Source organism: Hesperophylax consimilis, chromosome 5 (genome assembly GCF_061612785.1).
Source record: "Hesperophylax consimilis isolate HC1 chromosome 5, BYU_Hcon_1.0, whole genome shotgun sequence".
NCBI lineage: Eukaryota > Metazoa > Arthropoda > Insecta > Trichoptera > Limnephilidae > Hesperophylax > Hesperophylax consimilis.
The window spans coordinates 12,921,982-12,948,195 of NC_142840.1; the positions used below are offsets into that span (position 1 = coordinate 12,921,982).

Consider the following 26,214-nt stretch of genomic DNA (forward strand, 5'->3'; position numbering starts at 1 on the left):
ACAAATTTAATTTACTTATTCCATGTTATGCTATCTCAGTAGAGGTAAAGTCACAAGGAGGAAATCTATAATTGGTTTTATTTTGGCTAAATAAAACTTACGTAAAAAACTGATTAAATCAAAACTGTCGATTTCCCGAAAATTAATAAATAAATGAGTAAAGCTACCATAACGAAATTTACTGTGCATAACAATATATTGCTTTGATCGTAAAATGAATTGAAATGTAGTGATGTCATTGTCCCTTGATACGTAAATAGGTACACCTACTTAGCTCAACAAAGGACAGTGTAATAGGAAGCAAGGTTACATGATTTATTATTCGTACCAGATAAAGAAAATAACGAGATGACGCGTTTAAAAAATATACTTGCAATATTTTCAACAACATTAATTTTCACAACACCGGGAAGTTGATGGATTTACAAGGAAACAATGTGGAAATATTCTTAATTTAGATAAAATCTTTCTCACTGTGTGGTTTTAACTTTTATCACTGAAGTCATTACTTATACCTACCCATTACGACACCATGATGTGTGATTTACAAGTCGATTATATCACGAGTCATAAGAGATGATGGAGATGCAGCACCAAGATGGATGAGTTTATCAAAAACTAGTGGTCAAAATTGCGGTAAGTACTCAATATGATTTTTCTCCATCGCGAATTCAAACACAGAGAAACTAAACGGGCTGGCATACACCACGCTCGAAAAAAGAAAAATGCACATACTATATACGTATATCATTCCCAAACTGCTATTATTTAACTAGTTTATTTTTTTTTAAATTTGGAATATATTCGTGGCACAATATTCCCGAAAGCCTAAATTATGCAAAAACTACACCCCCAGAACCAAAATTCCGGAAGAGCATCGAATAAGATTGTAAAAAGGTGTAGTTCCTTTTTTAAATAGATTGTAAAAGAATTTTATTATTGTTCTAATTCAAATAATCAATCTCTTGAAATCTGCGTGCATTCATAGGTAGGTAAACATGAAGTAAAATATATATGAATTTAATTTAATATATGGTTTTACATGAAGTGAAATAAGGAAAGGAGAGTCATTCGGGATTTCGACTTTCGGGAAGTTGGCATTCGGGATCATGACTCAAACCTGAAAATCTCTATGACTCTTTCGTCGTTTGGCATTAGATTACGTTTTAAAAATCGACACATACTGAGAAGAGAGTAATCATTACCTATTACAGGGCCCATGTGCCACGAGGCGAGATAGGGTCAAATCACGAACGGCAAAATATGTTTAGTCACGAGCAGATTTAATAAACATTAGGGCGTAATGATGTATAAATGGACCAACATTTTGATAAATTTATCTTTGATTCATGTATTAGGTAAATATTAACAGCCTTCCTTACAGAAGGCGAAAACGTGAAGGAAATATATTGAAGTATTAATCACATTAAGTATTAGAACAACTGTTATGGATAATATTTATAGTAGGCAACGTGATATTTTGGTCAAATAAATAACCAATACAATATTTATAAGTATCATTATTCCACGGAAAACTTACATTACACTATTAGGCAATATACCTGATAGAAAAACAACATGAAGGTAAGAAGGTTTTTATGAATCGTTTTAGCGCCTCATTTTAACTAATCTTACCGATCGTTCTAAATATGTTTATACGTACCTAATAAATACTTTACGGAAATGCAAAACAATATTACCTACTACCTATTGAAATAATGCGTTTTAAGTAGGTACCTATATTCGATACAAAAAAATATTCCCCAGAGCAGAAATTAAAAATTCAGTTTACTAAAATTTACTTAAAATTCTCTAAGATTTGAAAGACATCAAAAATACGAAAATGGTTTTCTCTTTGACGATTACATACTTGAACTTACCATTTCCCAATATTGTCAATAACGGCAAAATTCTAGACAATCGGTTTATTTTTATAGTAAAAATATCGTACATGGTTTTTTTTACGAATCCCAACAGTGATTAAATTTGCCAACATTGTCTTTACGAACATCTATCTATATTACGAGTCGAACAGATTATCTGCAAAGTATGAATTATTTTTGGTAACTGGGCAACTTAGCGCAGTGATAATTCAACACATTTCACCACACTCTTGAAATGTGATTTAAAATCGTAAAAAAATGTGAAAAAAAGGTTAAATAGGTTACGACTACAGACAACATTAATTTTTCAGGGGAAAATCTACGAAATACAATAATAATACAATCTTTTCATTCTGATTTTCTCTATTTTATTCTCTGATGAATTTACTAAAAGCATACTAGAAAATATAAACCCCAAGGTTATTTATAAACTCCCTATCCCTGCTGTGCGAAAGATGCAACCCAGTAAATATTCAATGTGTAAAATATTTGGATAGAATTGTTTATTTTACAAGTAAAGTAAAATAAAAACAAAAGTTAAATTATAGGCAATGTCTTTCGCTTTTGCAATAGCTAAGCTAATCGTAGTATCTTTTACGCCCCGGTTACAAGTTCCATCAGCACTTATGTATATTAATTAATTCGGAAAAATTAGTAGTACTTACCACCTTGGTCCGATAAGAAATTATTATTATGGAGTTTCTGCGGCCCCAGTCTTAGGGGTCTACCAGAAGAGATGAACAGGCCCTCGGGCCACAGGGACTCTGCGTCGGGGGAGTCCACCTTGTAAGGGGAGGGGGGCAGCACGGGGATATTGTAGTTTCCGGTTTCTACGTGGCCTGAAAACAAATTATATTTGCGGAATACAGTAGGTACTTTTTATTCCTTCAGTGTTTTTTCGGGTTTTTCTTTGCAATTTTCTATGGAATACAAATATTAAAAAAATAAAAGTTCTTTATTTAAAAAAGTATATATCCAGTGCTTACCCAAGGAGTTTCCACCGAAAGCAAGGTGGTTTTGGTGGGGTAATCCGTTCTCCTGAGGTAAGGGATAATGTTGGAAGTTGATGGCGGGTCTCACGCGGGGGTAGCCCTGGAACACTCCCTCGTTCCTGAAGTTGGTGGCGGTCAGATCTGGCAGCCCTTAAATATGTGGTGCACAGAAGTGTGATGAAGAAGTTAAATCATTTTTCTCGTGAAATATTTATACGGTCGCTAAAATGCAAAACACAATAAGTAAAAGATGGCGCAAAAGTCCTGACTTGATTTCTTAAGGCAGTAACTTTGTTTGTAAACATAAATAATTGTTATAATGCAATCATTCTGCGTTGTTGTCGCGCAGCGTGTGAGGGCCATCGGTCCAGCTCGTCAATGCTACGTCGTCGGTGGACCGATGAACGAAATACTGTGGTACTATTTTCAAACAAATAAATTTTGAAGAGGTTATTATAGTCAGTTTTCGGGTTTTTCTTTAGGTAGTTAGGTATCAAGTGACATACAACCTTGTAGACTTCTATATCCATTGAGTCTCAAGCGCGGCAGGTTCTGTCGGAAGTTCCCGTGCAATGTGTGCGAGTGCAACGGCTGCGGGTGCTCGGCACCCACGCCGTGGGAGAATGAGTGCGCGGGCGTGGCGAAGGACACGTGCGAGCTGAACTGCGGCACGTGCGGCACGTGCGGGGCGCCACCCGCATGCTGCACGGCCATGCAGAGGAAAGCGAATAGGGGTAGTGTTGCTTTGAACGTCTGAAAAAAAATATAAACGTTAAAATTGTACAAGATTTTGATGGATGAACGGAACGGGATTATGCAATATGGTGAACGGATAAGTCATCACAATGATAATTCATCACATCTTTAAAAAGTTATGTAAAGTCATGGAAAGTGATGAAACAAAAACTTTATTACCTGGGTCAAGTAGGTTATGTTAGGTTAGGTTTAATTTTTTTTTTCAATTTTTCTAATGGCTTTATATCACTTTTTAAAAGTGTGTTGAATTGTCACTGTGTTGAGTTATCATAGAACTTTATATCTCTGCATTCAAAGTGTCACACATTTCCTGCAAGCAATAGTATATTATTTGCAACATGTTTCTGGTAAAATAATATGTTATATACAGGGTGTATCACTCAAACCTACTCAACACTTGTACCTACTCAAAAGACTTTAACCAGCTATTCCTGAGCACATTTGGAGTAAAAAATGTAGATATCATTTAGCTGATCGATGACATTACATTAAATGAAAAAAAATGGTTTTCCATCGCACAAATTTACATTCGCCAGTTTACCGAATGCACTATAAATGTCTGAACCCTCTGTATATACACGAGGTTTGGAAGCAAGTGGTACAAATGGGAAATTGAGGGATATATAATATAGATAACTGAAAACAAACTATTTTCGATTTGATGATTCCGATTTTTTCCCTATTTTCGGTAAGTAAAGGGTTAAAAAAACTTTTATAACCGTGCCTGTACTTTAACGAATTTTAAAAGACAATAAACAGGTAGTATTAGCCCCATAGCGACCGATGTTCTATCTCGGACTAGATTTACTCGAAAACGAAAGCTCAAATCAAAAAGTTATTTAACATAATCGAATCCAAATGTGATGTAGATTTACCAGTTTCCCGTTTTACCACTAATTTCCAGGACACAACATTTATATTTATTTTATTTGATATGTACAGTAACATTATTTGGGAATTAGGGCCCCACTGTGATAAAATACAATAAATAAAATATTAAATAAAGTTAAAAATAAAAAAAACAAGAAAATTAAAACAAAAAAAAATATATTGTTAGATGCGGTTGTGTAGATATTATTAATATTTTGTTTTAAAGGTAAGTTTTGAAATGCAATTATATTTTTTTACGATGTGAAATTCTGTAGTATTGCCTATTTATTCCTTGTAAATACTAAAAATATTGTCTCACTTTATGCAATTTTCAATATTTTTTTGATTCATAATTTCCCTTTTGAACATTAATTTCCAAAACGGTAAAAAGTTTACGACATTCCAACAACTACAGGGGCGAAAATGACAATTTATTTAGGCTTTTGAAGAATGCATTAAAAAAGACGCTGAAACCTTTTTGATTCCTGATGAGAACAGGGCATTTTTTTAAAAGAAAGACAAACAATTCCGGGTTACGAATAACCTAACAATATTTTACTACTACTTACTGAAACGGAAAATGTTGCTTGTGATGTGATGAAGGACTTAGCCAGCTGAGGAATTGAACACACTACTCCTGGAAACCACACCACACCACCACTACTCATGGTCGAAATGGTCCGTAGCTACAAGTTGAATTCATTATTTCTACATAATATTTAGTGCACGCTTATTGTTTTACTTCGTTTAGCCGTTTGTGATGGTTTTTGTGAATGCATTTGCTCTAAGATGAATGTAAGGGAGTCCTAAATGTTGATTTCAGAAGGAGAAAGCTGCACAAAATGGCAAAACACCCAAATAATCAACCGACACAAATTGTCGATTCTCATCAGTTACTCATTACAACATTATTTCTAAATGCGTGTTGCATTTCGTAAGGCCCATCAATCCTTCAACATCAGAACACCCAGACTGCAGCACACTTATATTCCACACGAGCTTTGGGATAAACACTATCTTTGAAAAAATATCGGCAATTATTCTAATTCTTGGGATGGGTTGTTTCGGAGAATTTGAACAATTCATCAAATTTCAACGTTCATTTTCAAGTTCTTTGAAAGATTTTTTCAAGTTCTGTTTTTATTTCAGTTTTGTCAAGCAACTAGCCTACAATGATATAATAACAGAACTTGAATAGGACTTTCACAGAACCTGAAAATGAACGTTGAAATTTGATGAATTGTTCAAATTCTCCGAAACAACCCGTCAATCATTAAAGATAATATTCATAACTTTCAAACGAAGAATGTGAAAATAAACTGAAATCTAAGATTTCTTAGATGCGACTGAATATTTTTATATTTTTTCTGTTTCACGTGTTTCGTTTGAGAGTCGTTCATATTATAAATATTACAATTTGAAGCTTTACTCAAAAAGTTATTTCACTATGAAAACATTGAATATTCCTATCATATGAAAATTAATCACTTTGTAAATACAACTTTTAATTAATAATAATGTACATGTTTCAAAGCTAATGAATTCTACTTCAGGATAACGAAAATGAAATTAATTATTCTTATTTATGTTGGAGATAAGGATGGGTTTTTCACAGATTTTGAACCATTTATCAAATTTAAATGTTAATTTTCATGTTCCGTAAAGTTTCTACTAAAGTTCTATTATTATTTCAGTTGTGAAAAACAAATGGCCAGTAATGATATAGTAATAAAACATAAATGTAAACTTCACAGAACTTTAAAATTAACTTTGAAATTTGACGAATGGTTCAAATTCTGTGAAACAATCCGTCCTAAAGAGAACTCATTATTTACTCGTAGTAACCATAAGAGTAGGTGTGTTGTGTACTATTGTATTTCTACAAGTTTCATAATCGAATTCAATTAAACTATTATTATTTCAATCAGTCTACGATGAATTTGAAAGTTATGCGGGGAGGTACCATTTTTTTCTATATCCACCTTGACTGCCTTTTTTAATAACTAATTTAAATTGATTCAGTAATTCAGGTCTATTTAGCGAAAAATAATAATGTTTTAACACCGAAAAAAATACCTATTTGAGATCGATATTAAGGATTGAAATATCAATCAATCAACTATCAGCGTTCAACACATTGCACAATTATATGCAATTGGTATTTGATTATACGGGTATAATAGAGAATGAAATGCGGATCGTTTTCAGCCAATAGATTCAAGCCAATCATCGATTCACGATCAAAACAAATACAGCCTTGAAAACAATAGACTTCACACATAGGACATGATAAAAAATAATAAATCATTCAGTGAACGAATTTCTCAAAATAAAGCATCTGATTATTTTTTGCGAGATGATAGCGTCTATGTCTAATTGCAATCCTATCTTACTCATTATGTTGCCAAACATAACGAGTAAGATAGGATTTCTACGATCTTTAAATTAGAATAAAAAAAACGTTTACCAGCTTATCTGATGGTTGTCTTTCGATGGTTGTAAAGTAGGTCAAGTCATGGCGATCTGAAGATGCCATTGATTGTAATTCTGCATAGTATGTCTTTCCACTTCATCTATATTTTATAACTGCTTGTTTACTTAAGTGATGCAATGCATTATTTATTACTGCAACAGTTAGCAGTCTTACTTCAATGTCGTATTAACTCGTGCAAATTACACGTTGAGGCATATAATGTTCTTTCACCCTGCTATTATTATTGCAATAAATTAATTGATTTATAAAGTGTTCAATTAAAAGTGTTCCGCGTGAATGTTTTGACATTTGAAGATCAAAATCAAATTACAGGTTGCTATTCAAAAATCAGTATGATTAATTTCATATTTTTATCATGGAAGGTTCAATTAAATTAATCTGATTGTACTGAAGTACCAAATAATAGCGTCACTTTATATTAACCAGTCAATAAAGCTCAATTGCATTTTATCTCTGGTTCCTACTTATTGGCGATCACGATTGAACTATTTTGATTGCCTTTTAGAATTGACTGATTCGATCATATTGATCAGTGGTTTTGAACTCAAAATTCTTGTGTGTTGCATATAGTGAAAATATAAAATTTCCACGGGCCAAATGACATTAGATAAAATCCAGTTTTTTTTGTATAATGATATCACATCTTCTCCTGCTCTTGATGTTTTTTAGGAATTCGCGTCCTGCAAAAATCTGAATTTGTGTAAAAAAAATAAATTAAAATGATGACCAAGTAAAAGTATTGTTTTTCAGTTGGGAATCAAATATTTTACGAAGAAAAAACGAAGTGTGTTTAAAAATATAGGTAGGTACTATATCTACATAAATATATTTTTATTAATAGATGTTTACAGTGACGAGAAGTTGCGCAAATATGAAATTTCTTAAAAGTTATCGTGTAAAATTTGTATGATTTTTTATAACAACAAGCATATACTAATTCACTTAGTTGTGTTGTCCTCCAATTTAAGATCACTACTAGAGACCTCTTTACATTCCTCCGTTATTATGATTGAACATAATAATACGATTTGCCTTCGATCGTAAATGATGCAAATTCGCCTACAGTAATGATAGATATTGCCAATTCAAAAATATTACATCATACACCCTAAGATGACTATAATGACTATAAAGTCCGCTGAATGACCACAGATCTAAACCTAGGTGGGTGAATGTCGTAGAGGCAAAAACACCATTTCTTAAGGCATAAATAACTAGATGGAGACAGCAGGAGACTAACAGGAAGGGGGATGTTTCCTACAGGACTCTCCAAGGGTTGAAGCTTCGATGATGATGATAGATGATGACAGACAGAAACGTAGGTGGGTAAGTAGAGGCACAAACACCACTTCCAATGGAATAGAATTAGAAAGACGCATCATGAGACCAGCTGGAGTGGGGTGTTTCCTACAGGTGGCCAGGGATTTCCAAAGGTTTCTAAGCATCGATGATGACGATGGGTGACGAAAGACCTAAAAGTAGGTAGGTGAACGTTATGGAGGCAAAAATACCACTCCTAAAGGCATAAAGATCTAGATAGAGACATCAGGAGACTAGCAGGAGTGAAGGTGTTATCTACAGGCGGACAGGACTCTCCAAGGGTTTAAACATCGAGGATGATTATAGATGAAGACAAACATAAAGAAGGTGGGTGAAATTTGTGGGGGCAAAAACACCACTTCTAAAGGCTTGAAGAACTAGATGAAGGCAGCAGGAGACTAGCAGGCTAGACTAACAGGCGACCAAGACTCTTCAAGGGTTAAAGCGCCGATGATGATGATAACGTAAAATAATCTTAAAAATAGAGTGAGCCAAGATTTTTTCTTTTTAGATCATTTTGTAGTTTACTTTTACTTACATCAAAAAAGATTTATATGGTCCACTGCAGTCGCTATTCATCTTATTCGCGGAGAAAAGTCCCACACTGTCATATTCATCTGTAATAATTATTATGACAAATGGTGCTAAAACGATAGAGCAATCGTTGATGAAATGTCGAAGGTTTATAGAATGGATGTGAGACTTTATGTACATTTCAAAATGTTAGTTTGCAAATTATGAGATTTATTGAGCACAGTTATTTTGCTTCTAACTGAATGGGTTATTGTGCGCCTTTTTTATGAACAGCACAACAGTCCTAACTGCTTCCAACCGTCTGGAGCCAGTAAGAATATGGCAACCCCAATTGGGGTATGTTGTGAGGCTTAATGTAGTGTGGGGGGGGGGGGTATGAAGGGGGTATGAAAGATGCGGAGAGGAAAGTGGGGAAGTGTAAGCGGAACAGATCTTTTGTTAAATAGCTGTTTGTCTGAAGTTACAATTTGATACAATAACAGTATTATTTGATACAATTAGGTAGGCGACACATTACGCTATATGCATCATGGCTTGGTCTAAATTAGCACATCGCTCGCCATACATTACTAATGGGAATGTATAGCGAGCCATACGCTGAAATAGGGCAAACCACGAAAATATAGTGTGGTCTGTCACAGGTATAACTTTTGTTGTTCACATGATTATATAATATTGACATTTTTATGTTTTATTTATTTATCTTTTCAATCCTCCATAAAATTAATTACATAGAAGTAAAGGCGTAAATGAAAATTAAGGAAATATATTATATACATTATGAAGACGATGTAAAGACAACTTTAAACTAAATACAAAAGTTTTAAAACTACAGGCCGCCTCAGAACAGGAAACCCTAGTGTGAACAACTGTGAAAAAAATTGAATTTATACTTATATTTTACTTTATAACCTACATCATGTACAAACTTTGCAATGGAAAGTAATAAAAAAATTAAAAATACTGTTGTGTATTATGTATAGATATGTTTTATAGGTTAGTTTAAAAACCCTTTTTTAATATATGTAAAGGAATAATTACTAATAAGTACCTACCTAGAAATGCTTAGGATTCCTTTGTGTTTGAATTATGAATTTCAATTTTATTTTATGCGCTTTTCAAATGTCATTGATGTGTTGTCTTGGTTACACATTAAACAGCATTATTGTTTAATCGCTATGTGGCTGACATTTGAGTGATTAAAATATTTAATTTGTTTAATATAAAAAAGATCGACAAATAAACTTTAAATGTCATTTCTTTGTATTTAAGGTAATGTTTGTAACGTTACGATAATTTAATTAGTATTTTACTAAATGTGGAATTAAAAATAAATCTTTGTATTACAGAGCAACACGTGGTTTAATTTGTCTTATATATATAAAATCCTGGCATAGTGGTCTACCCATTTGACTTTGTGTCGAGATTGAGGTAAATATTCGGAATCGCTGGACACGGATTATACGAAATAATTTTAAATATTTTTTTAATAAAACCTTCTGATTTACCTTAATTACTATAAAAGGAATCCGACTGCATTTGGGATATTTTTAATTTTAGCATTTTAATTTTTGATTACATAAATCAAAAATTCACTTTCGTTGTATGGGATGACAGCTGGAATGATTTCTGTTGATGACATTTTCTCTTGTTGATATTCCTGATACGAGTGGCTAGAATTTGAATAATTTCTGAATGCAAATTCTAGTTAGGTACTGTTTTGGCCAAACTCGAAAAATCAATGGGAGATAGCGGGGACGATTTACGAACGGTGCAAAAAATATGAACTGAACTCTTGTCCATCACAGATTCGAAGTCGAGAGGTTCGACGTTTTCCTCTGCTATAATATCTTCTTTAACCACGTCTTTATGAAGTAATATTTAATTTTCAAAAAAATTATAAAATAGAATTAAATTACGTTTTCCTTTACCACAAAGCCGACTAGAGTACAGGCCTGGATTTTGAAGTGTCACGTGATCAAGTCAGTGCCATCGAGCAACGGCAGTATGAAAACGGCGGGGAATGTTGTTGATACTCGTATTGCAAGCGTATTAAATAAACATAGTAATTAGACTATTCTAAACAGTGAAGTTATATTTAGCGATAACATTGACTTCGTAATTTGATGTCGTGCGCCCAGACCTGTATTCTACTCGGCCTTCTTACTACTTCCCTTACTAATCAATATTTCATAGGCCCGTTACCTTTTTTAATGTGAAAACCCCACAAAATTTCCAACAGCTCCCAATGGAGGCAGTGAGACAATGACATCACCGATTAGGGTATTTTGTAAGGGTGAGCTGAAGGTGGTGGTGATGGGAGAGAGAGGGTGGGGAAGTATCTGGCTATTCAGATCTGGTCACCGATCTAAAACCAAATACGATCTAAAACTAAAAAAACACGGCTAAAACCATTTCAAGAAACTTTTAAATTCTGAATGGTGGAACTATGTATTTTTTAAACGACTAAATTATGAAAACCACAAATTAATCAAATAAAATTTACTATTGCACGCCAGGTTTTAAACCCGCGACCTCCGGATTGCTAGACGAGAGCTTATCGCCAACGCAGACCGATTCCAATTTTGTCTAAACTAGTTTTCACACTTAACCACAATCAATTGTAGGAAGAATTTTTCTACGTCCCATAAGGCTCTCTTGAATTTAGGTCACGATTCACCTCTCACGCAGCCTCCGTATTGCTCCAGAATTGCATTCAATCTTTACCTAGTGTTGCGGGTTTCATCTCGATATCCACATGCTCGTGTTATCGTTTAGACTTACTTCATCGATACCCGATCCTCCGAAGGTTTTGCAATCGGCGGTAAACGGCTGGGCTGATACGCTGGGTTAGGTAGCCCATTTGCTCTCCATTACCGTGGACAAGTCGCTAGCAGACTACCTACTGCCTACTGGGTACATTGCCTACTTTACCGCGAAAGGGACTTATTGGCTTGGTTCTAATAACGAAATAGCAGCCATCAAAAAACATAACACCGCGAAGCAAGTAAGAGAAATACAACGTAAATGTTAGGTTTATGTCGTTATTACAGAAGACATTCAAAGGCATTTATTGTGTGCAGGTACCTACTTACATTTTTATTTTTTAACACACATATATATTATAGATCGTGTCCAGAAACTAATGTTACAAGCGGGAAATTGGTGAATCTACATTACATTCAATGTTTGCGGTGCAACTATTTTGTATAAGGCGATGCCATACGTAGTAATGCAAAATCATGTGTTTTTGGTTTGAAAATTTGGTCGCCTAGAAATCTTTCAAATGCTTTAATTAAATACTACGAGTAGAATACATCTTGGCCTTTGAAATAATCGAGTATTTTTTAGACAAGTCTTTTTATAAGCCCAGAAAAAATAATGTAAAGGCTTTAAAAGTTTTTGTATGCCTTTCTTGAAAGAATTAGGTTTTTATACCGATAAAACTATTTATTCATATGGGCACAAACAAATAATTTGTCTTAATATTCTAAGCCATAATTTGCAAAAGCGTTTTTTCATTAAATCAATGAACGCGTAAGTTATAAATTACGTTACGTTTACCCTTAAGTTTGCCATCGGAAGTTTTCGTTGTTGTGGCCATGAATAATTATATTCATATAATTTGTATGTGAAAAATCCATTGAGTTATATATAAACGGAGTGTGCATTCCTTGCAATATCAACGTGAAATATTTTCCCTGTGCGGGAAGCAGAAAGGGGGTGTGGTGGCTGTTGATGTCGCCCGAATCCTTCCGACCTCGAACGAACACAACGAGCGAGCTGCCGCGAAAATCTCCACGAGTTTTTAACATTTAGTCAATTTATACCACTACTGATTATGGTAAAACCCTACTTACCAATGAAAGATTATACCATTGCTTTCCCTATATTTTCATAACGACTTGTACAATATCTCACCGTGCATTTCGAAGTTATCGCCGGAGACTTGCGCCCGGCGAGCGCTTGTAACTGACTGATGCCCGAGATATCTCACATCGGACAATGATCCGATATACGTGGCCCATACTTCGAACGCCAAAGTTGACTCTATCTGTATACGAGTACCTTATTGGAAAAAGTATTTCAATTTGTAAATTATTAAACAATTTTAATGTGTGGAAAATATAAAATTTCACACATAGTTTCACCTCAAATAATATATTAAATATCTTATATTTTTTGTATTTCTTTGGCATTCACTATGTAACAATTTCTAGACATTTTTTGTTTTTAATGAGTTTTTATTATTCACAATGTACATTTGTAACGTATAAATTTTTTATAACTAAGTTAATGACACGGACGTGTCGAAACCGGTCGCTAATTTTATAAAAAATTTATACGTAACAAATGTACATTGTGAATAATAAAAACTCATTAAAAACAAAAAAAATCTTATATTTTGTTGGAACATGCCTTCTCATTGCACATAATACGAAAATACAAAAAAACTGCAAACAAATTGCATTATTTTATTTGCTTCATTATATTTTACGATGCATTGCTCAAAATAAAATATTTTAAATCAGCACACCAAATCCCACCGTTCAATAATACCCGATTTTGAAGGACGTATTCATGAGAATCACTTTACATAAATTTCATGCCAGCTTCGGACGAAATACTTCTATCAGTTATTATTTCAGGAAAATCGCATCATTAATCAAGAAGAATATTGTAGCAAGCTAAATTAACCGAAGTTAATGACTGCTGACGGTCGCTCCAACTGGATTAATTAAATTCACAAGACCGTTAGTCAGCAATCAGCATTGCGCTTCCTAATTTGCACAACCGGAAGAGATTGCATTTTGAGGAAGCACTATTTAGAATTCAGATGAATTTTACGCAATAATCGGTGAAATGGAAATGTCTGAATTTTAATTAATACAGATTAATCACTGGGTACTAATACAAATAAATTATCTGTGATCACGTGCACGGCAATATGTAGGCACAGTTGGAGTAAACTCCATGAGGCAAATTGCTGAGGTGTTGTATTTGTTGGTCTATCTGCTAACTTCAGTGCCTTAGCACTCGTTCACACCTCCAGAGCCCATTTAGTTATTCAATGGAATCCACGTAAACATTATTTTGGCACTTTACGGGAATCAAATCAGCAACTTTTGGGTATGCAGTTTGTAACTGAGTATTCAAAAGCGTCAGGTTCGCACCCCTGCTTTGCAGGTTCAATCAAAACTACCTAGATCACATCCCATCCCACAGTCCCCTATTACTGCAAAAGAAACAGTTTCTGCTTTTAATGATGAAAGTACGGAGAATTCAAATATTGTTTGAGTGTTTATAAATCGGGAATTTTTGATTTCTTTAAAACAAAACAAAAAAAAAATCCTTAACACCTGACGAAAATAAGCATGGAGGTCTTTACCGAAAAGGCGTCGTATCACTAGCGGGCGCCGCGGCGCATTTCCCATCCGAGTATTTTAAGGATATTATTTTAAAATCTATTATTCTTCTTCTGATGTCTTCTCTTATCGGAGATTGGATATTATCAGAGCAATCAAGTATCAACATGGCGTCAATTGCTTAGAAAGTACCTACCTACTATTTAGAAACCAAAAGGCGTCAAAAATCAAGTAGCCATTTGTCTCAAGGTTGCGGCTCTATATTATTGTATGTTCACACCGAAGCGCATTATGATATCATCTTTTGCTACTCATGCAGAGTTGCACTGCTTTTGAAATATGATCTAAATATTTGGCTAATTACGGAGACGTGCGGCGTACCTTGAGACGAAATAAAGTCAGAAAGATACTCTACTACCAGCTTACCTGATAATCAAACCAATTTATCAGGGATTTACAGTCGATCTGATCTGTCTTGCGCAAAAAACAGTATTATATCCACTCCACTACATGCAGTCACGATCATCTTATTCCAGACACATGGACCAAGGACACGAGGTAGAATGTGAATAGAGTACCTACTTTCTGATACACTTATTTACCGTTTGTGAGAAACTGTAATAATAGACGAGTGATTGCCTAAAACCGCTCCATCTAAGGTACTTTTATCTGATCGCCGTAAGATAAATCTTTTGTCAGATTATGAAATTTAAAAAACTGTTAAGCGGAAGTATGGTACAATGGATTACGTGTTACGTATTATAATAAAATATTGAAATGTTAACGTCAAATGTTGATCTATGAGTTCAATAAATTTATCAATAAAACTGTACAACTATAAAAAATTAAGTGTAACTTGTAGACTGGTTTGGTAAAACCCTTCAAGCCAATAACAATAAAACCGATGACAGTAAAACCAATATTTTTAAATTCGTAAAACTAATTAAAAATCTTCAATATTAGTAAAAAGTTAATACTTTGTGGCTCGCCATAATCTACAATATAAAGATATAATTTTTTTCCATTTTAATAATTAAATTAATGTGGTCAAAACCAAATTATGTGATTATATTTTCAAAATATTGAAGTTTATATAAAAGAGGTTAGAGATATGAGGGATGAGTAATTTCTTGAAATAACTTAAAAGAAATTGTAGGCCTACGTCAAGCCTTAATCAGTAAAAAATACTTTACAATGTTGTACTTTGAAGACCATTCTGTATGAAACCATTGAAAAGTAATATTCCAAAAAATGTGGCTTGAAGGGTTTTATCAATACACAGTCGTTATGTACCGAAACACTATTGTTGTACCGCCTAGAACCCATAAATTATATTTATTTTTCGAGAAGTTTAACGAAATGCACAAGTGGATGAAATAAGAAGTTTGAGTCTCCCCATGTAGACATGGCACAATCGACTAACACAAATACAAATAATATCAAATACTATTGTCACGATATGGACTATACAAAAAGTGTGAATATCATTTTGGGGGAAATAGCGTGATGTTTATTTGATTAGAATTGATGAATATTAAATTTTTAAAATAGGTGGACACATAGAATACATTTGGTGTTTTTCAAGTTTTTATACCATCAAACATTCTAACTTTCAAAATATAACCGAAAATCTCACAAGTTCACAGGTCTTCAAAATGTTGAGGCAGTTTTAAAATGAAAACTTAATGAATTGTTTTGAAACAACCATTGTATCCCACAATTAAAGATTCTTTGTTTGGATAAAAACGTGTTATTTTGATTGATTGATTGACAGAATAAAGGTCGATCTAGATTGCAAAAACACAAACATACACCAGGCAATTCATCAGCAAAGCATTTACCCTTTGAACAAATAAGTTGATAAATGTAAATGATTTTTTTGAAAAAGTCAAGCATGATAAAAAATGTATTGTGTATTGTTTATGTTTGCGTATTGCTAACTTTAAATTTATATGCTTATAATTTCAAAACTTAATCATGATCGATCGATCTAAGTATGCGTCATTCGAACATTATGCAAATCAGTAGGTGAAGTATTCCCAGGCAGAGCTCGTATGTACGTCATAATGGAGCATTCGAAAGGAACGTATCTACTTGCGTCTTATAATATTGATGGGTGACAGTGACCATTCTTCTACACTTAACGGGACCTTTACAATAGGATATATTTATATTAAATTCATAATATTAATAAGTACCTATATCGATGATTGAAGCTCCGTAGTAAGTGTTCAAAGATGTATTGAAAGGGAAATACGTCAGTACGAATGTTAGCGGGAGCGCGTTAATATTAAAAAAAACTATATTAATTAAGAGAAAATATTTAATAAAACACGACTCGTTTCAAATTAATTAAGAGAAAATATTTAATAAAACACGACTAGTTTCAAATTAATTAAGAGAAAATATTTAATAAAACATGACTCGTTTCAAATTAATTAAGAGAAAATATTTAATAAAACACGACTCGTTTCAAATAGAGGAAAAATCTATTGATTTTTTTCATAACTATAATATATTAAATAACGTTTACCCTTTGAACAAAACTGTTTTCAATTATTTTCGGAGCTTCCTTTGGAAACTTTTTCTATCGAGGGAATATCATATAATTACCGTTTCGGCTCAACAAATGTATAGACTTTATCTTCATAATAACGTATGTTTTTTTAGGAACTTAACTAAATAGGTCCGTTAAAGAGAAATATGTTATAAATCAGTAGAAATATGGATTGGGGGGGCTACATGGATTCAGGGGGGATACATAATATTTTATCTGTAGGTATGCATAGGCAGATCCACACTAACAAATCTCTCCTTATATGAAAATTTTATAGCATGTTCACTCGAAAACAAAACCCAAGTCGACTCAATATATACAGACTTAAACGATATTGTTACTGTATTTGATAAAAATGTTGAAGTGCTACTTTTTTCCGATGACCTTAAACTATTTAAAATTATAAAAACAATAAATGACTGTATTCACATTCAAATAAATTTAAATAAACTTCAAGATTGGTGCAAAACTAGCAAACTTTATCTCAATATTAGTAAATGCCACATTATAAGATTTTTCAGAACAAAACAACCCCTTAACTATCAATACAAAATTAACAATGTTTCTCTCGCCTCTGTAAGTGAAATTAACGATCTCGGCATTATTTTCGATTCAAAATTTAACTTTCTTTCACATGTAGAAACAGTCACCAACAAAGGATTAAAAATGCTCGGCTTCATTCTCCGAAATGGCAGAGACTTTAAAAATATTTCAACACTAAAAATCTTATATTCCTCACTTGTTCGAAGTCAAATCGAATATAATTCTCCTATTTGGTGTCCTTACTTTAAAATCCACTCCGATTCTATTGAAAAAATTCAGCATAAATTCCTAAGATACATTAACTATAAACTCGGTCAACTTATAGAATCAATAAATTACAATCACTTGATGAAAGAATTAAACCTACTTAAACTCTCAGATAGAAGACTTATTTCCGATTTGACTTTTATTTTTAAAATTGTCAATGGTATTATAGACAGCCCTGATATATTAAGCCTAATTACCTTCCATATACCCACTAGAACCACTCGATCCAAAATCCTTTTTAATTTTAATAACAATATCAGGACTGCGTCATTTAGAAACTCCCTTATACCTAGATTGCATGCAGTTGGCAATGCTTTCTCAGAAGTAGTAGATGTGTTCAACTGCACGGAATATAGCTATAAGAAGGCTATAATAACATACCTCTGTCGTAATTATCAATGTAGTTAGAGTGTTATCTAATAATTTTATATACTTAATCAAAACTATAATTTTTCCCAAAATTGTTATGAGATGTCTTACTGACAGCCCTGTTTCAATAGAGCTAACTCTTAGTTCTCAGCAAATTCAACCAAATTCAATATTGAAGGTAACAATAACCTCAATACTAAACTACTGTACGGATTGAAAATAAAAATGCTAATGTACCTATGTATACCAGATGTTATTTTTGTTTAATTTTCAACATAATTTCTCAGTAATTATTCTGTTTAACATAATACTGTTTCGCTCCTGTGAACCACTGTAAACATAAATCATGTATATTGTAAAAGCCTTTTACGGCGTCTAAATAAATAAATAAATAAATAAATACCTAAAAGCCCCCGCATTCTGAATTTCTACCGATTCATAACATATTTCTCTTGAACACTTGAACTTTTAAATTCCTAAAAAAATATGAGATAATATCTATACATTTGTAACGTCGAACCGGTAATTTAATGAAATTCCCTAGATAGAAAAAAATCGCAAAGTAAGCTCCGAAAATTATTTAAAACAAGTTTTGTTCTGTTAGTTAATATGTTATAGAAATGAAAAATCACAGTGTATCTGTAAATGCTATTTAAACAATTGTCGACAGATTTTTGCTCTATTTTAAACCTTGTCTTGTTTTATAAAATATTTTCATCATTTTCGCTCAATTATTATATTTTTTAATATTAGTTCGCTCCCTCTAATATTCGTATTTATATATCTCCCTTTCAAACCATCTTTAAACGCTTACTACGGGGTCTTAGTAAATATATGGAATCGAAATAAAAACGGGAATAAAACAATTTTATTTATTTATATGCACGTATTTACTTGTTCAGTCGAAAACGTATGTCTGAAGAAATAATTATGAATATATACAAATGTTAAATTGAATTAGTTACATTTTACAAATAATGAACAAAAAAAGGTAAGTAATATATTATCACAAAAAAGAAAACCGGAGATATATGTATTAAAAGACACATTTTTTCGTATTCCAAAAATTCCAATAATCGAAATTGGATAGTCACATTACCATTTCATTACGATGACATTTGAATTCGCAGTGATTCAAATCTAGAAATAAGTCATCCCGAACTGAAACTTATATAAAGTTTTCAACGATAAAAGTCATATAATTTTTAGGGTAAAATTATTATCGATGTAATTAATTAAATGTCTACCTTATCCTGTGCTAATTTCATCATCATTGTGTGCGTTTTATGAAATAAAGCACTTTTTTAGCTTGTTTTTTTAACTGGCAATACCATAATACTACCATACGGTCTCTGCCTGGGAATAGTGTAATCACTTTAAGCTTATATCTATAACAAGGAGTAATTTAGTGTTACACCAGGTAAAAGAGGGTGTCTCCTAATTTTTGTTTGCTGAAAATGTATTACATTTGAAGAGTTAATACCGACAATAAAATGAGTTTTTCGACATCTACAAAAATATCGAAGCCTACGGTACCCTACGGTGAACATGAAAACATGAAATTTCATTTTAGGAGACAACTTCATAAGCGCTAATATGACAGATGCATCATTTTAGTGTTTTTTTTCTTCACGGAAATATCACTTTTCACTTACAGTAAAATATTTTTTAGTTAATTATTTTAAAAGTTTTTTTAAACTTTATATGAAAACATTTGTTTTGGTTTGACGGACGATTGAACCTTCCTACATAGGAAGTGGAGTCGACAACTCTATCAACCTCGCCAAATGCCAATCGGGTAGAAACGATATTTATTTCATAAGTAATCCGATTTCAAATAAATAAAATAATGTATTGTCATCGGCAACGAGTCTATCTGCCAAGTTTCAGTTAGATCGGATGTTGGGAAGCAGGTTTAAAAGGTAGTGGGGAGCGGAAGGAGACGGGGAAGAGGATGATGGGGTCACCAAACACGGCCAAAGCCTAGGGTTAATTCATTAATTTCCGCTTCCACAATTTGTATTAATTCATTGCCGAAATCAAAAGCGATATTCAAATAAAGGTATTTAATAAAAATAGCAATGTTTTAACACTTTCAACACCGACTACTGCGAACATGCTAACGTAATGAGTCGATGTCCTAATATTCACAATAAATTTGGCAAGTGTTTGCCGCACCTCACGTGACTTTGAGAGGCGTGAATGTAATTTATTTAATTCTTCAAACCTGTAATGCATAAACAAATGATAGGCTCTACCGTTTTCCTAAATAATCGTGTGCCTCCGATCTGCAACGGTATACAACAAAGCGAAAGTGAATCACTCGACTGCGGGATTGTAATGCCGATGACATTATGTAAGGAAAGCAAATATAATATAATATATATTATTTTAATCCGTTACAGTTTATATTTCACTAATGGCGCACGCACGACATTCCCCTGTCCAAGAAAACTGATCACGGCGCTGTTTGGTACACCATTGTTAAAAAAATTATATGACTATGTTAAATAATAAATACGACATTGTTGAATTATTATATCCGTTACGACAGTACCGAATCAAACGATATCGCTGTTTGCAGAGATCTTTATCGATCGGAATGTAAAAATAAAGGGAATACATTCATTATTCGTTAGAGTTGTGAAGCAAAAATTGATTTCAGAATGAGGCAACCATTTTCTCAATGTTTTGCGAATTTGTTTTTGTTTTGTTTCTTCATCGAAATATCGTGATGTTGTAATAGGTGTAGAATCGTTTTTAAACAATGTTGAATATTTCATAAGAATCTAAAACCACATAAAATATTAAGTTGACAAAGGGTCAAAATTACAATTATGTTTTTGAAAATAACAAGTACAAAATAACAGGTCAATTTTTTAGTCATTGCACTTTAGATTACACCTTTTTTACATATGATATAAAATATATATTAAAAAAAACAATATTTCTAAAGCATGAGAAAAAACTCTTCTTTTTGGACTTGCTGTCGCATTGGAAACATCCAAAAATATCATATTTATAATAGAATGTATCAATAGGTAGATACACAATCTTGGCCGGTAATAATGTTCCTAGTAATTATGTTCGCTGTCAAAATGATCCCTGAAAAACTTTCCTCAGTTGAGTGTTCCCTACCAAAATGTCCCCGGTCAAAACGTACCCCGCCAAAATGTTCCTGGTTAATAGTCGCACAGGTAAAAGAACTAAAATAGTAAAACAATAACAATAAATAAAATAAAGGTCAGGTTAGGTTGGGTGAGTTTAGGTTATATTTTATTAGATTAGATTAGGTTAGGTTTGAATAATTTCGACAAGGAACATTTTAACTGGGTATTTTTTTACTGGGAACCTTTTGACAGGGAACATAGTTACCTGAACATTATTACCTAGAACCTACAATCGTTGGTACGTTATCAAAAATTGCATGTTCGTATGTAAACATACGGATTACCCCTAAAGTTTATTGGCGAGTACTTCTCTTTCATCAGACAAGTAAATGAATGTACAGATTCACATTTTTTTTCCTTTTCAGACCAGGTAGCCCCAATATCTACATTATCACCGCACCCAAAGTGCAGTTAATACATACTCGTATGTATATAAATCTGAAAAATGTAATTATAATACCAAATGGCCTAGTGGGCTAAACAGACTAAACGAAATTCTATGTCACAGTCTAAGTACTTGTAGGTACATTCCCACATAATATATTACCTATTTCGTTTCACTGTTCGAAATAACCCGAGACTTGTCGGAAAACGTAGTTGGTCTTTAGTACAATACGTATTCGAGGTTATGTAATTTTCATTGTTACAGATCATTTGCATTCGTAGGTCATGTCAAAACGGCTGACAATTTTCGTTATAGAGTTTTTCACAAAATTAAGTGTGTTGTAAAACTAAGTGGTTGTCGTACCTACATTATAATACATACAGAGCCTTTGTTAGCGTACTAAAAACGTGACCCGATGAAGCAACTGTAACCTGATTTACTATGTGCATGCACTTATTATCTTGACTTTATATGGTTATTAAATTATCAAGTTATCAAGTCATTTTTTGGAATAAATTGTCTATTCAAGCGTATTATTAGGCGTTGCGCTTTTGGATCTAATTGGATATTTTGTGGTAAGTGCCTAAATGACAGCGTCTGAAAAATCATATCACGTTTTCGAAGGTTTGTGAAAATGGAGACTTTTATTTTTATAACTAATTCGCAAAAAGGTACTTGTAAACAACGTGACAACTAGGTTACACATTAGCACATAAATTATTGTGGCACCCAAGTGCCAAGTTAACATGACGTCCGAAATTTTTTATTAAAATGCTGCATTTTTATGTCATATTAGAAATCAGATCCGGCCCGGAGCCAAATGGCGCCCAAAATAACTTTAAATGTGCCTAAATTAGGTTGCAATAGTATTTATTATAAACTCCCTACACTATCAATAGCTACGTGCCATATCCTTAATAACTGTCTAGTTCCATCTATGAGTAACCTCTCCATCTACTCTCTAGGAAATCACGGGTATTATCAGCGACTTGACTCCTTGGCGCCTTATTACAAAGTCGTCGCCCGGAGCGGACTGCTCCAATCGCGCCTGCACAGGGTCGGCCCTGTTAAAAATACTATTATTTAATATATTAATTCGGGTGGAAAATAGACCATCGCTGTAATTGTAGATAGTAGTGAGTGCTTGAGTAACAGAAGATCTACAAAATGCACTTTTTTGAGGTTTTGTAAAAAAAAAATTAAAATATTTATCGAATTTACAAATAATTAGGAATATAAAATTTTACCGTTATTAGGGATTGCACTTTTCAATAAAAATTGACGCACGGTATAATTTTGTAATAAGTGCTTCAGCGTCACGAAGTGAAGTCTGCAAAATCTGAATGGCAACATTTATTCACCTGACTAATGCGCAATCAATTAGATAAAAATAATGTGAACAGGGCATCTCACACGCAATACATTTTAAAATTGAGGTTTTAGTCTTTAAATTAGTAAATAGTTTTTAAGCAATCCATTCAATTGCTCATTAACAAGAAATTTGTGTGAAAAAACAATTTATGATTTGCTTGATAAAAGTTCTTGTGCATATATGGAATTCGTATTTTTAAAATTATTTGATTTATTACTTGTGTTATTATACACCATTTTTTCCCCGATGTCTCTTTTTGCCGCATGGCTGCTTGTCTGCAACATCATGTTGGAAATAAGGTTGTGAGCTGAAAATCTGAGATACAAATGGCCGTAGACATTTTTTACAGATAGTTATTTCCTCCTTTCCTTGGTGTTTACCTTTTCATTGTTCCATACTTTGTCGAAAAATCCATCTTCCAAACGTAATTCCACAGTTATTGTTCTACCTTTCAATAAGCACAAGAATGCATCAATATGAAACATGCATTAAGAGCACGATGAGATATGAAAATAACTACACTTTGTCGTTTTAATTAGAAATATTCTTGCGTACGTTCTAACATACATAATAAGGAAATTATAATATGTACGCGTTAATATTAGGTTTGAAATTCGGTGCAATTCAAAGTTGAAGAGCGCTGTAACATAATGTATTTTTTCCTAGTAGTTCTTTCAGTTCAAACACGTATATCGTATTTCCAAACAAACGTAATAACGTATTTTTACACAAAGTAATATTTTGTGCAAAAAAGTATTTCGTTTATGTTCGCAAAAGTGGCCGCAATATCCCAAGCTGTTTTCCATTTACCTACCGAGCCAAGTAAATGATTGGTGGGCCATTCATACGAAAAACAATCATGTATTTCAATGATCGATTGAATTTAAAGAAAGCGTGTACCAATTTTGCAATCTGTAAATTATTATTTGAATCGTTTCGCATAATTACACGTGTGCAACTTTTTAATTTGGAGAATTACCGAACAGGTGTGTACCGTTTAAAATTTTTACTGACCTTGACCTAGACTCGACGTACGCAGGTATTCATTAGTATATTTGTGGTCATGTTAGATGTATTAATATGCAATGAACCGTTGTTCGAGCCCTGCTGCCAATAACCACGAGAATAAATTGGCATTAGAGTCACGTTCGGCGTTAAGTTGCCAATTATCAGGTAATTGAAAAAGTAGCCCAAATGCGGTGGCGGCGTTTAAAATTTTCAAAAGCCTTATTGGCTACTTCAACTAATGTAACTGCGTACATAATTAGGTGCTCGCATATTTATAGATTCATTACATCGGGAGAATTAAATGGATAAGTAAAGGTTTAAATATGCTATCTGGTGACAGCCCTATCAGAAGATACTTTATTTTATTTAAGAGAAATCAACTGTTACAATATGGTTCGTTTATACACGTGTACTTAACTGAGATTTCCTCATTATACTTATACATTATGTATAAAACAGTATATTTCTAAAATTAACAGATATTACAAATAAAATATATAATTATAACTAGAGATGCTCTATAATTATCTTGTTTCATTCACACACTATTGAAAGAATCCAAAATAAATTCTTAAGTATTCCTAGAGAATGCCTAGTTTACTCATTAAATTTATAAAAATTATTGGAACGAAGAATTATTTGCGATTTAATGTATTTGTTTAAAATTATTAATTCGTTATTGAATACCCCTGAGTTGTTTATATTGTTTATATTTAATTTCGGTCCATGTTCCTGGTAGGACAGTTACAAGACAGTACCTACTTTATTGTAGCAATTCTTCTACAACGTCGCAGTATTACGCACCTATGAGACGAATCCAAAATTTTGCTAACATATATTTTGATGTTGTATATATATGAGGCGTGTTGAAACAAAGACAGCAATCTCCACTTCTTTTCATTTTGAGTAAAATGCAACAAATGTTTTTTTTTTGTATTTTTCCAATACCTTATGTATCACACCAGCTGTTCACACTTTGTATGGGGTGGCGGTTTTAAATATCATATTTCTGGGTCTCTGATTGGCTCAAACTGCTGTTTTTGTTCCGTAACCTGAAGGAAATCGCCATGTTTGTTGTGGAACTAAATATTAAAATTCAAAAATGTATGGAATATTGTCGTTTATGCTCCGAAACCTTTGCAGCAGTCGATAGTATTTTTGATTCTCTATCCATCGCCATCTCATTTTACACCAATGGTGGAGATTGCTGTCTTTGTTTCAACACGCCTCATATATAGTTGAACAATGTTGCTTTATAAGTTAGCATTAATACTTGAATGCGTTTTATATGTTCAAATAGAACTGACTCATTTGGTGAAATGGTTTAATTCTGGATGTGTCAGTCGATGTCTTCCTAGGTACGCAAAGTATAGTTGTTTGATAATGACAATGAATAAGAATTTTTTAGTTTTTTTTTAATCATAAAACCAAGTATTGTAGCTGCTTTTTTCTGATTTGATTAATGTGAAATTTATGTTGTAACTAACACATTTATATCGCTTATATTGTAGCTGGTTACAAAATTATTTTGATTTAACATATATCGATGTACAATGTCTTGTGAATATGACGTGGTGACATTATGAACCATTTAAAACTAACTGTTTATTCTGACAATAGACAGCTACGCTATTCAAGTCATCCTACAATTGGACATAATCATTTAGGTTATTTAAGGGTTTGTACAGTTTAGCATCATCCGCAAATAATTCTATTTGGGAGTGTTTTACGATATTTACTAAATCATTAATATACAAAATAATAAGCGAGCATAGAGCTATAATTAGAGGCGCTACTGCGTGTAAAGATATCTCGCCTAAACTTGTTCCACTATTATTACGCGATAAGCGGTGCGCATTGACCGTATTCGGTAGCTTTAGCTAATTAAAGCTCTAAAGCTTTGGGAGAGTTGGAGGTCAAAAAGCGGAACCTATTTTTTCGCTTCATGTCTCATCTAAATATAATACATCAATGTAAACGAGATACTTTTTGCACAAAATATTACTTTGTGTATGATATGTTCCGTTTGTTTGGAAATGCGATACATACGATTGAACTGAAAATGAAGTAGTAGGAAAATATATATGTATTATAAGTTTCTAGTATCCTAGTGTATACCTCTCTAACCTTTTTCTTCTTTTTCACACTGCCCAACTGTCCGAAGTCAGTGGGACTATCCCAGACTGCTTCCAACCGACTGGAGCCAGTGAGACTATCGCATCCCCAATTGGGGTATGTTGTGAGGCTAAAGGTAGTGGGGGAGGTAAGGAGATGAGAAAGAGTAAGGTTGGGAAGTATATACATATTTAAATCTGGTCATCAAACACG

General features: G+C 33.0%; 1 protein-coding gene across 2 annotated transcripts in view; it reads right to left on the reverse strand.

The window, feature by feature from the left end:
• The window catches only part of LOC149423553 (uncharacterized), a 101,999-nt gene that overhangs the window by 6,326 nt on the left and 69,459 nt on the right, over window positions 1-26,214 (reverse strand). Inside the window, exons 2-4 of one of the 2 annotated variants that reach the window (XM_089632012.1) lie at window positions 3,385-3,628; window positions 2,870-3,025; window positions 2,549-2,722 (exon numbers count right to left, since the gene is read on the reverse strand). In XM_089632012.1, the coding sequence (XP_089488138.1) occupies window positions 2,549-2,722; window positions 2,870-3,025; window positions 3,385-3,628 (574 nt within the window). Of the gene's footprint in view, window positions 1-2,548; window positions 2,723-2,869; window positions 3,026-3,381; window positions 3,629-26,214 lie in introns of both variants that reach the window. The other variant, XM_089632011.1, reaches the window with a different exon arrangement.